This window comes from Tyto alba, unplaced genomic scaffold (assembly GCF_018691265.1).
Source record: "Tyto alba isolate M040663 unplaced genomic scaffold, T.alba_DEE_v4.0 Super-Scaffold_22, whole genome shotgun sequence".
Taxonomy (NCBI): Eukaryota; Metazoa; Chordata; class Aves; order Strigiformes; family Tytonidae; genus Tyto; species Tyto alba.
Window position 1 is genome coordinate 8885333 of NW_024881296.1, and position 12961 is coordinate 8898293.

Genomic DNA, 12961 nt, shown 5'->3' on the forward strand with positions numbered 1-12961 from the left:
GAGGATAGAATTTGGCAGACTTTCTGATAATCTCATAAGGCTTGCTTTATTTTCACTTATTTTTACTTCTAGTGTAGAAGTACCCATTTAGAAACAAGTTTCTTATTTCTCTGAAGGCAACTTTTATTTTTAATGATCCTTGGTCATAATATAGAGTTAGTGGTATGGAAAAGGTATCACATGAATATTTAAAGCTGATTTTTTGCTTACTGTACTTTTTATACTCTTAGCATAATATATTTGATTCTTTAATAAATCAGTATTTTCTCTCTCACAGCACATCCGTGTTGGATGGGAGCTCCTACTTACCACCATTGCTCGAACTATCAATGAGGTTGAGACTCAGATCCTCACAAGAGATGCCAAGGGTATCACCCAGGAACAAATGAATGACTTCAGAGCATCATTCAATCATTTTGACAGGGTACAGTGCTCCTGCTTTTTCTCAACTAGCAATATTTATTGTTCCCAAAAGCAAGTTTCTTTTCATTCCAAATGTAAACCTTTTAAAAAACTGCAAATGTAGTAACAATGGGCTCTTTTTAAAACAGCAAAAAAGATCAGTTAACAAAGAATTTACAGCCTTATGAAGTCATAGCATTGTACAGATACATTAAAGTTTAATATTTACACTTTAAATGTAATGCAAAATTACAGTTTTGCTAACATGGTTGAGTATTTGTTCAAATAACAGATAGAACTGGATAAATCTGTGTTTTGGAAAATAACATGCCCCTTTATTTTAAGGCAGTGCAGTATGTTCTAGGTTCTTGCCAGTTGCTTCCATCTCATTAAATTTAGCTGTATTCTGAATTACAGGGTTTTTTTGTCTTTGAATCACAACTTCTCCCCCTAGAAACAGATCTGTGGGGAATATAGTTGGGGCACTGATAGCTGTCAAAGAAAACACTTTATTTTTTTGGCTGTATGTGGGAAATAAGAGGCTGGTTTTTTCAATTATTTAATCATGGATGAATAAAAAAGTAGGAATGAAGACACTGTTGTGAAGAAACTTAACTCACTCCTTCTATGAGTTATGTAGTATTCATGGATAGCGGGTTAAAAAGGTAGCTATTAATAGACACAATAGCAAAATACATGCAGACAGGGATATAACATTCCCAGTTGGAGAACGATCTGCACATGTTAATTCTGGTGGCTCTGTGCTCACATGAACCCACCTTCAAAACCAAGTTCGCATTTCAAATACTGAAGAAAGATTACCGTAATGCAGCACCAGGCTGTTGTCTTTTTCCCATTATAGATCCCTGTAGTTAGTAGACTGTGCTTAATCCCCAATTTATATTCTGTTATCACATGAGTTGGCTCTTTCAAATCATTTCAGGCTATAGCAAAATGCTACTTTCTCTTCACTGACATCATGTTTGTCCAGCTCTACTCAAAATGGTTACCCATATCTAGACTTACACCTGACGTGCATTGGATGCTAACAAACATAGTTTGCTAAATATTCTTTAGAATATTCTTAATTATTTAAAAAGAAAAGCAGAATTGCCAAACCTCTGCTTTCTGAAGAAACACACAAGCATAGGAAAGGTTAGCTACATAGGAACCAGGAACAGATTTTATGGAAAATCTTCATGTGATTCTAGCACAGCATAACTCCTTTCTGTATTTTCTAAGGAAGCAGAAGATAACATCACAGAAGCAGAGATAAATTTCCTGGGGTGGAATGAAGTAGCATACTAAATTGTTTTTCCAGTGCACTGGAGCAGATAACTGATCAATTAGAGCTATTAAAACCAGACAGAATACCAGGCCTGGATAAATTACACGCCGGCATTTGAGAGACCCTTTTAAGGGAAATCAGGGAGTTTGCACAAAGATTTGACAGGTCCCTGAAGATAAGGAAGCAAGGTGACTGAATTCGAGTATATCTTACACTAGATGGCCATTTCTAGCATCCCTGTATCTTTGTAGTTCATAGATGAGTTCTCTGCCATGCTTGCAGGAAGGCTGGTTCAGTGGCTGTGGAGATACTACTATCTTTTGGTGCCTCAGAAGGTCTTGAAGGGAGAAGCTAAATCTTACACCGACCAGCCGTGTTATTACGGATCTTTAGGCTTTGCAGACATAGTAAGACTTTGGGATACCAAAGGATGCAACAGAGCAAGACCTTAGGAAGGATGCGTGGCCTGGAAGAGGGTGCTCGAGTCGCACAGCTGCAGGCAGGTTGGAGATGGGCTATGACAATAATGAACAACACAGAAGTGCTTCCCAGCTCCTAGATCCTTGCCTATCCCTGGCTGTCTCCTTCCTTCAGGTTATAATAAGTCATGGCTTCAGGCAGTGTCCCTTCTGCTGCAGGAAGCCTGAGTGTCCAGGTCAGAAGTGGAAGGAGATACAGGCTTCATCAGTTTTTATGGCCTCAAAAACCTGGGCCTGGGCACCAAGTTTAGCTGCAGACCTTACGTACCCCCCATGACAGATATAACCTAAAGGCCTTAAAAAAGAAGCTTGGAAGGATCACATAAGGAAAGGACCATTTTGGATATGCCTCCTTTGGTATACTCCTTCCCTTTGCATCAGACATGGGAAATTGCTCTAGGAGGACTTTTCCACAGACACAGTGCAACAGTTATGTTCTTATTAGCATAATGCAAGTTAAAGAAAGGAAGAAGGTAAGATCTAAAGCCACTCAGCCATCAGACCAGGCTTTCTGCAGGGGGCAGATAGTAGAAACACTGATAAAAGAGGAGCTTATACTGATTAAATTACACTGTAATTTAATGGGCAGATGCTACTCAATCTACACGGACTAGAAGGACACATTGAACAAATATGTTTGAGAGAGACAGGCTTGTTTTTCATTTTTATATCCTTCCTATATCCTTATACACTCAAATATTTAGTGTTGGTAGATAAAGGAAACCCAAGGTGCTTCAGAGTTACTTCAGGGCACACAAAATAAGACTCTAAACTTGGGATTTAGGTAGAGAAGGCAGTAATGGATTCTTTTATGGTCTTGATTACCTTAAATAGAAATGAAGATGAAACTGGATCATCTGAACGTAATCACTAACATGAAAAATACTGGCTTCTCCATGTCAGATGGAATTAGCAGTATATGTAATAATGTTGTTGCACTTAGCAGCATTTCTGAATGCTTGACATAGTTTAACAAACACACTGGAAGAACTGGACAATGATGAATAGCCAGAAAAGATCCCCAAAATTAATACTGTCCCTGATGAGTAGGCTTTAAATACCTAAGCACAACAGAATCATTTCTGTATGCGATAGCTCTGACTTCTGTGGCATTTCTCCAGTTTAAGATATATCTTAATGTTTGACTCAGTGTGTGTGGAGTATGTCGGCAAAGTACTAATATGCAGAGTAGCTCCCTTCTTCATTTTAAAGAAAGTATTTTGGTACACATAAGCCTAACAACTTTTTATAGAGTACTTCTAGAAACAACTTCTTTTGCTTATAAATCTGAGGGAGGTACCCTATCTTCCTCCCCAGGAAGAATATACAAATAAATAGAAATCATACAGTTCATAATCCTTTATGGGGCTTAATTCTGCAGTTGTTAATCCTTTGAGAGAGAGCTAAATAATTGGGTGAGTTGTTTTAAATGGCTTCAACATCCTGAATATTTGAAAGAAAACTATTCAGTATTTTACAAGGGGTTTTCTGGGGGCTCCATGCCACTGATTCTCAAACTGCAGTGAATAAGTGGGCACCATGCATAGAAGAATTATGAGGGCAGGAAGAGCTGTGCTTCTTTCAGTGCATCCACCAGCAGAGATACGCTAGCACAGAGAGCGTTACAAGTCATCCTTGTTAAAGGCAGGTGGTAAGTACACTGTCTCCCTTGGGGCAAGGGGGCAGCCCTCTAGGCTCTTGTGTTTCCATCAGGCGTGTAGGCAACCCCAGAGATTATTCCTGAGGATGCTGCTGCTTACCTGCTACTCCTTGCTGGAGGCTGTGCCTGAAGGCACAGTCTAGTCGTAGATATAAATATAAATCTTTAGCAACACTGGTATGTTTCCTTCCTTAATGTGACTGCATAGAGGAAAAAAGAGAAAGTGGGACACAACGTCTGAGTCACAGAAGCAGTTTAGAAGTGTTCAAAATGGTGCATAGCTGAATTATGGTATGCAGATGAACTGGGACACCAACACAGATATGTTGTCAGTCACTGGTTTTGAAGCCTTTTTATGCAGAGATTCCTTTTTCAGATTCAGTCTATTTAGTAAATTCTAACTAAGATTGCGAAGTATGTGATAAAATATCTGCAGCTGCTCTGCATGTAATATCCTAATGGCTGTTAACATATTCTGCTATTGATTTTTGTGCAAACTACAGATTTTAAGTAGGAGCTCTGCATGCAGAACAATGGCATCATGCCACCCTATATTTTACTGACAGAAAAACAACAGCTCCCTATTAAATAAGCCACGTGATCAGACTTATGCAGGTCAATTAGCATTCAGGAAACTGAAGGACATATTTAAGAATGGATTATTTTGACTCGGAAGCTCATTTATTTTGTAATGCCACATATTAATCACAAAGGAGATGGAAATGTTTCTGGAGACTAATAATGAAACATGGAGGGGGATTTCAGCATTTTACTTTGTATTGGCAGGAAAAGATGAACAAGGCAAGGTTATTTAAATGCTCTAAAAAACTAATTTCAGTGCTTAATGTTGATCTGCAAACAATAAAAATAAATAGAAAAGACCATTTCCCAATGAGAAAGCCGTTGCATGTGCTTGATCTATGCATTAATTGCAAAATACCATTGTATCCCATGAAACTGATATACTGCAAAGGCAAAGATGCCTTTTTAGGCCATATATGATGCAGATTAAAAAAAAATCACTATGAGAACGTGATAACCTGCACATGGCACAACTACTTGGACCCTCACCGGGGAGCCCCACTTAACCAGATGACGGTTGTGAGCTCCAGCACAACCGTTGCGCTCGTCTCCTAAATAAAACAGTTGCTTGGTGGATGTGCTGGCCTCTCACTCCTGTCTGCCCTTTGCTACCTGTAGCATGACTGCTGCTGCCACGTGTGCCTGGTTAGGGAGCTCCTGCACATACTGGCCACCCACCCCCGGGTATGTCAGGTAGCTAATGGTCCTCTACCAACACCTGGCAGAGGAGGTGGAGGGACAGGATTTGGCTCTTAGCTCCCATTTTTATATTGTATTGTTTGCAGTCACAGAGTAATATGTTTGGCTTTAGAAATAAAAAAAAAAATGAGCTGACTTCACTCCTGGTGTGACCTGCCATAGTCTCTCTCCAGGATGGTATTTGAGAGTTTCAAGTCAGCCGAGATTAACATCTTCAGAATGATAAAATAAAGCATTTTGCATGTCTTATAGCAGGAATTATCCTAGAAAATGGAAATATTAAAGGAAAAAAACTTCACTGTGATTATGGCTTTTAACTAAATGCTGCTCCAGATGTGAAGCTTCACTTTGTCTCTCATCATTGACTTCCCGCTGTTATTTTTCATCTTCCCTTTATGGAGCTGGTGGTGGTTGATGCAGAGGGAGTCAATATAATAACAGCATGATATGTCAAAACTGCATGGCATTATGAAGTTAATAAAGCACCACTTTACTCTATTAGTATATTAAACAAGCCCAGTACGTTTGTTAAAACTCCTATAATTTTATTTATGCATAACTATATAGAAACTTTCAAAAACAAATTATTCATCTAGCAGGCAAATATGTAGAAGACAGAAAAGCTTGGATCCTCTCCAAACTGTCAGTCTATAAAACCAATAAGTGTAATAATTTTTCATCTCAGAACATCTCTTTAATTGTATTCATGTTAACTCAATCCGAAGTACACCTCTGATAGGACACATTTTGTATGAACAGAAAGAAAAAGACAGTCCAGTCTGTTTTTAAGAAGTTAGTGTGAATTTCTTGACCTGCAAAATAGAAAAAAAATACTGGTTCAAAACAGTGATCCAGTTCAATGTGGTGTTACTAGGAGCCATTTAACCTGGAATTCAATGGGGCTTTTTAAAAGTCAGTTTTCAAAGCAAAACCTCACTATATAAATTATTAAAGAAGACAGATAAATTAAAATAAATTATGTCAGTTATAAATTTATTTTGGGTCTAGACAAGAAATCAATTGTTTTGTACTTCTGCTCTCAAATGAGATATGCATATTCAGTTGTTAAGTAATATTATCAGATCAAGAGTGAAGTAACAGCAACTGAGTGGGGAAAAAATGTTTTGCTGAGATTCAATGATCTTTTTACTTCATGTCATATACACTGTATGACAATAGAAAGTGAAGGAAGCAAATGGCAGCTCAATAGAATAAAAACTGCATTATCAGCAAAAATGTTAAAAAAACACCTGTAAAGGAAGCACAGTTCTAACTCCGTAGTTGAAGTAAGGACCCTCTTCCACTAAGAAAAAACCTAAAGCATGAAACTGCAAAAGTTTTACACTTTTTAGGTATTTCATTGCAATATGATGACATTATGTTTCCATGAACTTCTGTAAAACATCGTTATTAATACAAGAGTAGAATGTTCTTTACTAACCAACTAACCTGATCTGTGATTTTTCTTTCTTTCCTTTCACCTTCCCAAATGCATGACCTGTGATGGGATGCTAGGATGAATCTGACAGTCTGCATTCTGATGGATTTAAAGCCTGCCTCATCAGTCTAGGACAGGTTGGAAATGACCTGCAGGTAGAGGAAACTGATATTGTTCAGTCTTCAGATAGGCCAATATAATAATAGTCAAAGAGACTGTGTGTTTAGACTCCAATGTATTGGTCATAATGCTTTGAAAAGATCCTGCCTCTGGGAAGACAACCAGATTAGATGGACTGTCAGCATCACTTGGAGCCATATTTTCCTATTCATTTTTCAAAGATTTTTCAGGTTGTTTCTTCTACTTGGTTTGAGATGTTTTATTTGGACTCTACTAGATAGCTATGGGGAGCTCCTATGCTTCTTGCACTGACTTTTTCTAATTTTCCTTTCCTCAGACTCAATACAATCTCTCCTGATCTAAAACCACCTAATTCTCTCCGAACAGCTAGATTATATCACAACACAGAGGAAACATTTATTTACTTTATTACTATCATGCCATTTAATGTTTACTCAGCTTTGAGTCAGGAATGCCACAGAAATGTTACTGTCTGGAAAACGAGCTACCTCCTCTCATACAAGGTGTTCAGCTGACCTTGTTCCCAGCCTTGCAGATCTCATCCTTTAAGCCAGCGTGCACATCTCTCTGCTGTAGCCCAGGTCTGGGTAGCCTGCAGTCAGAAGGAAAATCCCTGTACTTATTTCCTGCATGTCAGCAGACAGCTCTCATAGTGCACCCACCTCTTAGCCTTGGAGTGGAATATTCGAAATATGATGACACACGATTTTCAGACTGTTTTTACCTATACTTTTAGTCACTACAGCATCCCGTGCTGAGCCTTCAAAGACATTTTGTATCAGGGAGGCAGCTTGAGCACCTCTTGATTTTGACTAGTTTAGTAACAAACTTTTCTCTTTGCCCTTCTCTTTGTCTTCTCTGGTTGTGCTATCTGTGTTCTTGTCTCCTCCGCCTCCTCTTCTCCCTTATCTCTCCCATGACCTTTCCTGATGTTACTTTTTGTGGTGAAAATGTCTGTTTCCTGTGTGTAATATGTTAGTTACTTCTTCCTCCTCTAAAACTGATGATGATTCTGTTCACCTGTTTGGGCAATATCAATGAATACTGTTCATGCCCTGGATGCAATATGCCAATGGTCTAAACTCATCATCTCTCTGGAAATTACCCTGGATTCTTCAAACCTTCCCTTCTATACTCCTTACATTGTTTTGGTCAATAGAGGAAGAATGGATTGATGGACCACGATGATTTCAGAGCTTGCTTAATTTCAATGGGTTATGATTTGGTATGAATTTTAAGAAAATGGCAACTGATTCTGCTTATAGCTTATAACATTAACCACAGCAACACTAAAGCTTATTTAAATTGACAGAATACTAATAATATAATTTAAACTAGAGATACTAGTTTCTTGTTTCTTTCATTTTTCTCTATTTTCATATGGTTAAAAAGGAAGTTAAAAGTAAACTAGACACTTGAAAACCACATTCTATGGTCTACTGCATTGCTCTTTGAATTAAGGAAACTTTAAAATTTGGAATTAACAATTACTAATTTTTTTTTTCCTTTCTTCTTTTTTATCCGCATGAGGAAGAATGAGTTTGATGCTGTTTAATTCTCATAAACTACCTTTGAGGGGTTGCATTTTCTTCCCTTGTTTATTCTAAAATTCCGCCCCCCCTCCCCCATTTACCATTTCTAGTGGGAAAAAAAGTATTAGCCTTAGTTGAACTGTCCTGTATTTGGCCTGAAATTTTCAGAATTGTTTCCCTTACTTCTTAGTTCAGTGAGTCTGCAAGTACCTTGCTTCTTGGGCTATTGTTTCACTTCCCTGTGTGGTACCTAAATTACAGTGGTTTTAGGATGGAGTGAAAAACTAAGTGTTATGTTAAAACAAGTTAAACAAGCACTGAGGGAGGGTGGGAAGGGAGAGAAGTTGCAGAAAGTTAATTGGAAGGTACATACTATGTATTTAGGACAAAGAATACGTTTTTCAAAAGCACCGAGTCCTGTTTACAACAGATGGGTGGGCATTTAAGATCCCAGATTTCACTGACCCTGACATTTATGTTCCTAAGTCAGGAAGATGCTTTAAAAACTTTGCAACCACTGGTCCCTACTGATTCATGAGATGCAAGGGCTGTTGGCGATTGATATTACGGTGACCATTTTTTTTCGTTTTGGATTCTGTGAAAGGGTGAAGCTGAGTTTGCCCGAATCATGTCTCTGGTTGACCCCAATGGACAAGGAACCGTCACTTTCCAGTCCTTCATTGACTTCATGACCAGAGAAACGGCAGACACAGACACGGCTGAGCAAGTGATAGCTTCCTTCAGAATCCTGGCTTCAGATAAGGTCAGTCATCATGCTGCTAGCTGTAAGGATTCAATAGTTCTCCTATTATTACTCCTTTTAGAAATAGCAAAGCTTTGTTTTCAGTTTGTAAGACATCAGAGAAAGTACCTTCTTTTTCTTCTGGATTGGAACCAAGACTCTTAGTTGAAATGGGTGCAGAATTCAAGGCTTGGTCAGTATACTCTTGTATCACAAAGAGCCAACGTAAAAGTAGACAACTTAGACAAAACTTAAGACAGTTTGTATAACAGATATGTTTTACATCAGGTTATTTCCACACAACAGCGTTTATTAGAGGGGAGCTTATTCTGTTTTTCATGTTGTTGTCTGGATGTTTTCATGCAGAGTTTGGCTCTCTGGAACATAGCCTGGCTGCACAAGACTACGCTTAATTGTGAGCCATGTTGTGACCTGACAGCTCATTCAGCAGGGCAATGCAATGTGGTATACCCCTGTCCTAGGAGGAGCAGGAGAAGGAGGCCTCCTCTAGTTACTGGGTTCATGGAGGAAGCTCCTGAATTTGGCATGCTTTCCTCTCTGCAGCCAGATCCACTAGTGAGTGAGAGGTGTATAAAGACAGAAGGGAGGACAGTGGCGACAGAAGAGCTTCCGAAGGAGTCAGGGCCATAAACAGTGCTGCCAGGAAACCAATCCTGAGCTATGGAGAAAGGACATCACAGCAGTACAGATCTATTTGCTCAAGCTCGCTCTATTACTTTTCTCATTCTGGCTGCTTGTATTGATTTTGTGATCTCAGTTACTGTGGACCACATTTGGAATTCCAGACATGTCCTCAGTAGAAATTCATGTGGAAGATGAAAGCCAAGGTCTCAGGAAAAAATGGCTTTCGTTACATTGCTATTTTAAATAACGTCAAGTCTGATAACAGAAGGTATCCTTCATATCGTAAATGGAAACCATTAAAAACAACAATGCATCTTTCATTACAAATATATTAAGACCCTGTAACTAACAGGATCTAACTGAAAATGTGTCAGCCCTCTCACTGCAGAAGGGGCAGTAGTGCACTTCAGAGATGCTGACTGGCTATCCACAGGTGAGCTGTATCAGCAGCCGTGTACCCATGGCTGCACAGGGCTCGGTAGCTAACATACACAGTCACATAGCCTGAGGCTGGATTTTGTCCTAATCAGTTTGTTGGTAGGATTGTCGCCTTCAACTCATTATTAGGGATGGAATTTACCAAGGGAAATGTTTGGTCTTGGAAAAATAGGCAGGATTTCAGAGTTTATTAGTCACAGCTACAGAAAATAAATCTGTTTTGTGTCACTGAAGAATACATACTGAATTTGTCAATCCTTTCCCCCCCTCCCAGCCTTATATCCTGGCAGATGAGTTACGTCGAGAGCTGCCTCCTGAGCAGGCTCAGTACTGCATTAAGAGAATGCCTCCGTACACCGGCCCAGGTTCTGTTCCCGGGGCTCTGGATTACACCTCATTTTCATCAGCACTGTATGGAGAGAGCGACCTCTGATTCTGTAATTGCCCGTATTCATGGTAGACACTAAAAATACCCACCTTATTGCCCAGGTTGCTTCTCAAAAGCTTTGACAAGCTGATTTAAAAATGAGTTTTACAAATACAGTAGGTACTGTCAGTGTAAAGTGCTAGTAACTAAAGTAACTAGTGTATATTAAAGTGTGCGGCACGCTAGATTTCTGCGTTGTTGGTTTTAGGTTGTCTGTCCAATACAATGCTAGAAAATATATTAAAAAAAATTGCAAGATATTAACTCTGGTAATATTCATTTGGAAAACAGAATGTAAAACCTAAGAACGTTGAAACTCACAAAATATTTCTCCATTTTCAGAATGTTTCAATGCCACATGTGCTTCTTTTACGATGTTCATAAAACTACATTATAAGTCATGCTTTTTTATTTCGTAGAGCAATATTATTTTCCTCTAATGATTTCTGATTTTGTATGCTTCTACTGGTGGAATTTAATAAAATATTAAAATGCAGTTTTTTAGGGAAGAAATATATCAACCAAGTAAACTACTTGATTATGAAAATAATCCAGAATGCTATGTTTTTGTCTCTTAAAGAAGGTTTTATCTTATCACAAAGAATTGTAATATAGCGGGGAAAAGCTGATTAAATTGCAGGTTTAGAGTTCTATATTCAGTACTTTTCTTTTAGGCCTTTAACTTTTACAGCTGAGGGAGTACAACTTTTATAATAAGAAATAGTAAGGAAGCTAATTTCATGTGAGCTGTTTTGTTTTGAAACCCTCATTCTTGTCTGTGTTGGACAGTCTGTGTTTCTCAGTATAAGAAAGCCAGTCCCTTGTTGTATTAGTGGGCAACATTCATCTCTATCCTGTGTATTGCAAAATCCCATCTGAGCATATGTAGTGTGGTTGTCTTGCAGCTTTAACTGTTCAGTGCTCAAATTTCAGTTTGTCTTGACTTCTACTGGATCACAGGCAGTTCTGTCTATATTATGCTCCTGTGCGCTAGTTGTTTCCTGTTTTTTTTTTCCATCTTGAGAAATGATAGAGAAGTAAAAGCAGTAACTTTTTTACTTGAATCCTACTGACACTGAGGAAATGCAATGTAATCAAGCAAAACCATTTACAAATGGTGAAGTGAGCTGTGCAGCCCAGTGCTTTTAAAGCAATGATGTGCCTACTAAATAAAGTCTGCTTTTCAAAACCTTATGAGACTCTGTCATTGGCAATCATCTAGTGGTTCTCTCGAAGAACTGGAAACATTTCTGAACATTAAAGGAGGTTTCAGTCTGCTAAAAGTAAAAGTTAAAGTACATCATGGATTTCTATATACTGTGTTTGCACGAACAACAGTCACTGTGTGCTGGACGTACAGATATGGCTTCGTGAAGTGGGATGGAGCTCAGAGTGCGTGGGGCAGAGTTTCCATTTAAGTCACCTGAGCACAGATGTCCATAGTTTGTGAGGCTCCTAGCTTAGATTGATTTCAGTGAGACTGAGGCACTAACGCTTTTGAAGACGTTAGCCTTTTCTGTATCTCTCTTTTTCCTCATGTGCAAAAAAGCTGATATTAAGTATGCAGTGATGCTTTCACTGGCCTTTGCTTTGAAATCTATGGATTAAAAATCTTTGTGTGATTTTTTAGTCCTAAAGCAGGCATCCTGCAGGCAAGGTGCGTGTGGTGGGAGCAATTTCAGAATGATCCCAGAGGAGAGAGGCAGTGACCAAAAATACCTCTTCCTCCTCCAGCTTGCGTACAGAGGCCAGCAGAGGATTCAGAGAAATCCTAGGGCTAGAATCACATCCCTTCCTACAGTGCATGTGCAGCCTCGCGCACAGCCAGGAGCTGCTGCTGCCACTGCCACAGTGCAGTGCCAGCTCTTTTTGTGATGACAGTGCCTGTACAAAGTAAGCCAGGAAGCTCTGCCATAAAGCAGTGGCATTTCCAGCTAAATGACTGCTGGGCAGGCTGAATCCTCTTGAAAAATAAATCTGTGTATCTCTCATTGTCTCAGTTTAATGCAACCAGAAGAATAAAACGTTCATCTTCCAAACATGGCACAAAGGCAAAATCTCAGTGCTACAGGCAGGATTATGCTGAAAACTGGCACAGAGACAGTTTGTATCTGACACCTCTATCAGGTGTCATTCATGTTCTCTAACTGCTGATTTTTATATTGTGATATTATTCCTATTTTTGATAGTATGGAAGAGACTTCTAAACTCCTTTACCTAATGTTCTGTTGATCAAAGCATGTGAGAGATAAAGTTATCAGCAGCAAGAGAAAAAGACTTTTGCAAAGTAATTTTTTCATTTCCATATCAGGTTTCTAATTTCGAAAATAGAGTGAACAGAACCAGTGGCAAGTAGCTGCAGGAATTAATTACTCATCCATACTTGCCTAAAAATGTTATACTATATTTATTACTTTAATATGTCTTTCATGTAAAAAAAAGATGTATCATAAAGTTATTTCTCCCAGCAGCAATTATTTTTAGGCTA

General features: G+C 38.8%; 1 protein-coding gene across 7 annotated transcripts in view; it reads left to right on the forward strand.

Annotated features, from left to right (window-relative positions):
• ACTN2 (actinin alpha 2) overlaps window positions 1–11667 on the forward strand; it is a 71120-nt gene extending 59453 nt beyond the window's left edge. For 3 of the 7 annotated variants that reach the window (XM_033008688.2, XM_033008703.2, XM_033008679.2), the window contains exons 18-21: window positions 278–424; window positions 6626–6703; window positions 8826–8984; window positions 10321–11667. In XM_033008688.2, coding sequence (XP_032864579.1) covers window positions 278–424; window positions 6626–6703; window positions 8826–8984; window positions 10321–10479 — 543 coding nt within the window. In that variant the 3' untranslated portion in view covers window positions 10480–11667. Of the gene's footprint in view, window positions 1–277; window positions 425–6625; window positions 6704–7848; window positions 7915–8825; window positions 8985–10320 lie in introns of all 7 variants that reach the window. The other 4 variants (XM_033008735.2, XM_033008750.2, XM_033008728.2 and 1 more) reach the window with 3 other exon arrangements.
• The last annotated feature ends 1294 nt before the right edge of the window (window positions 11668–12961 follow it).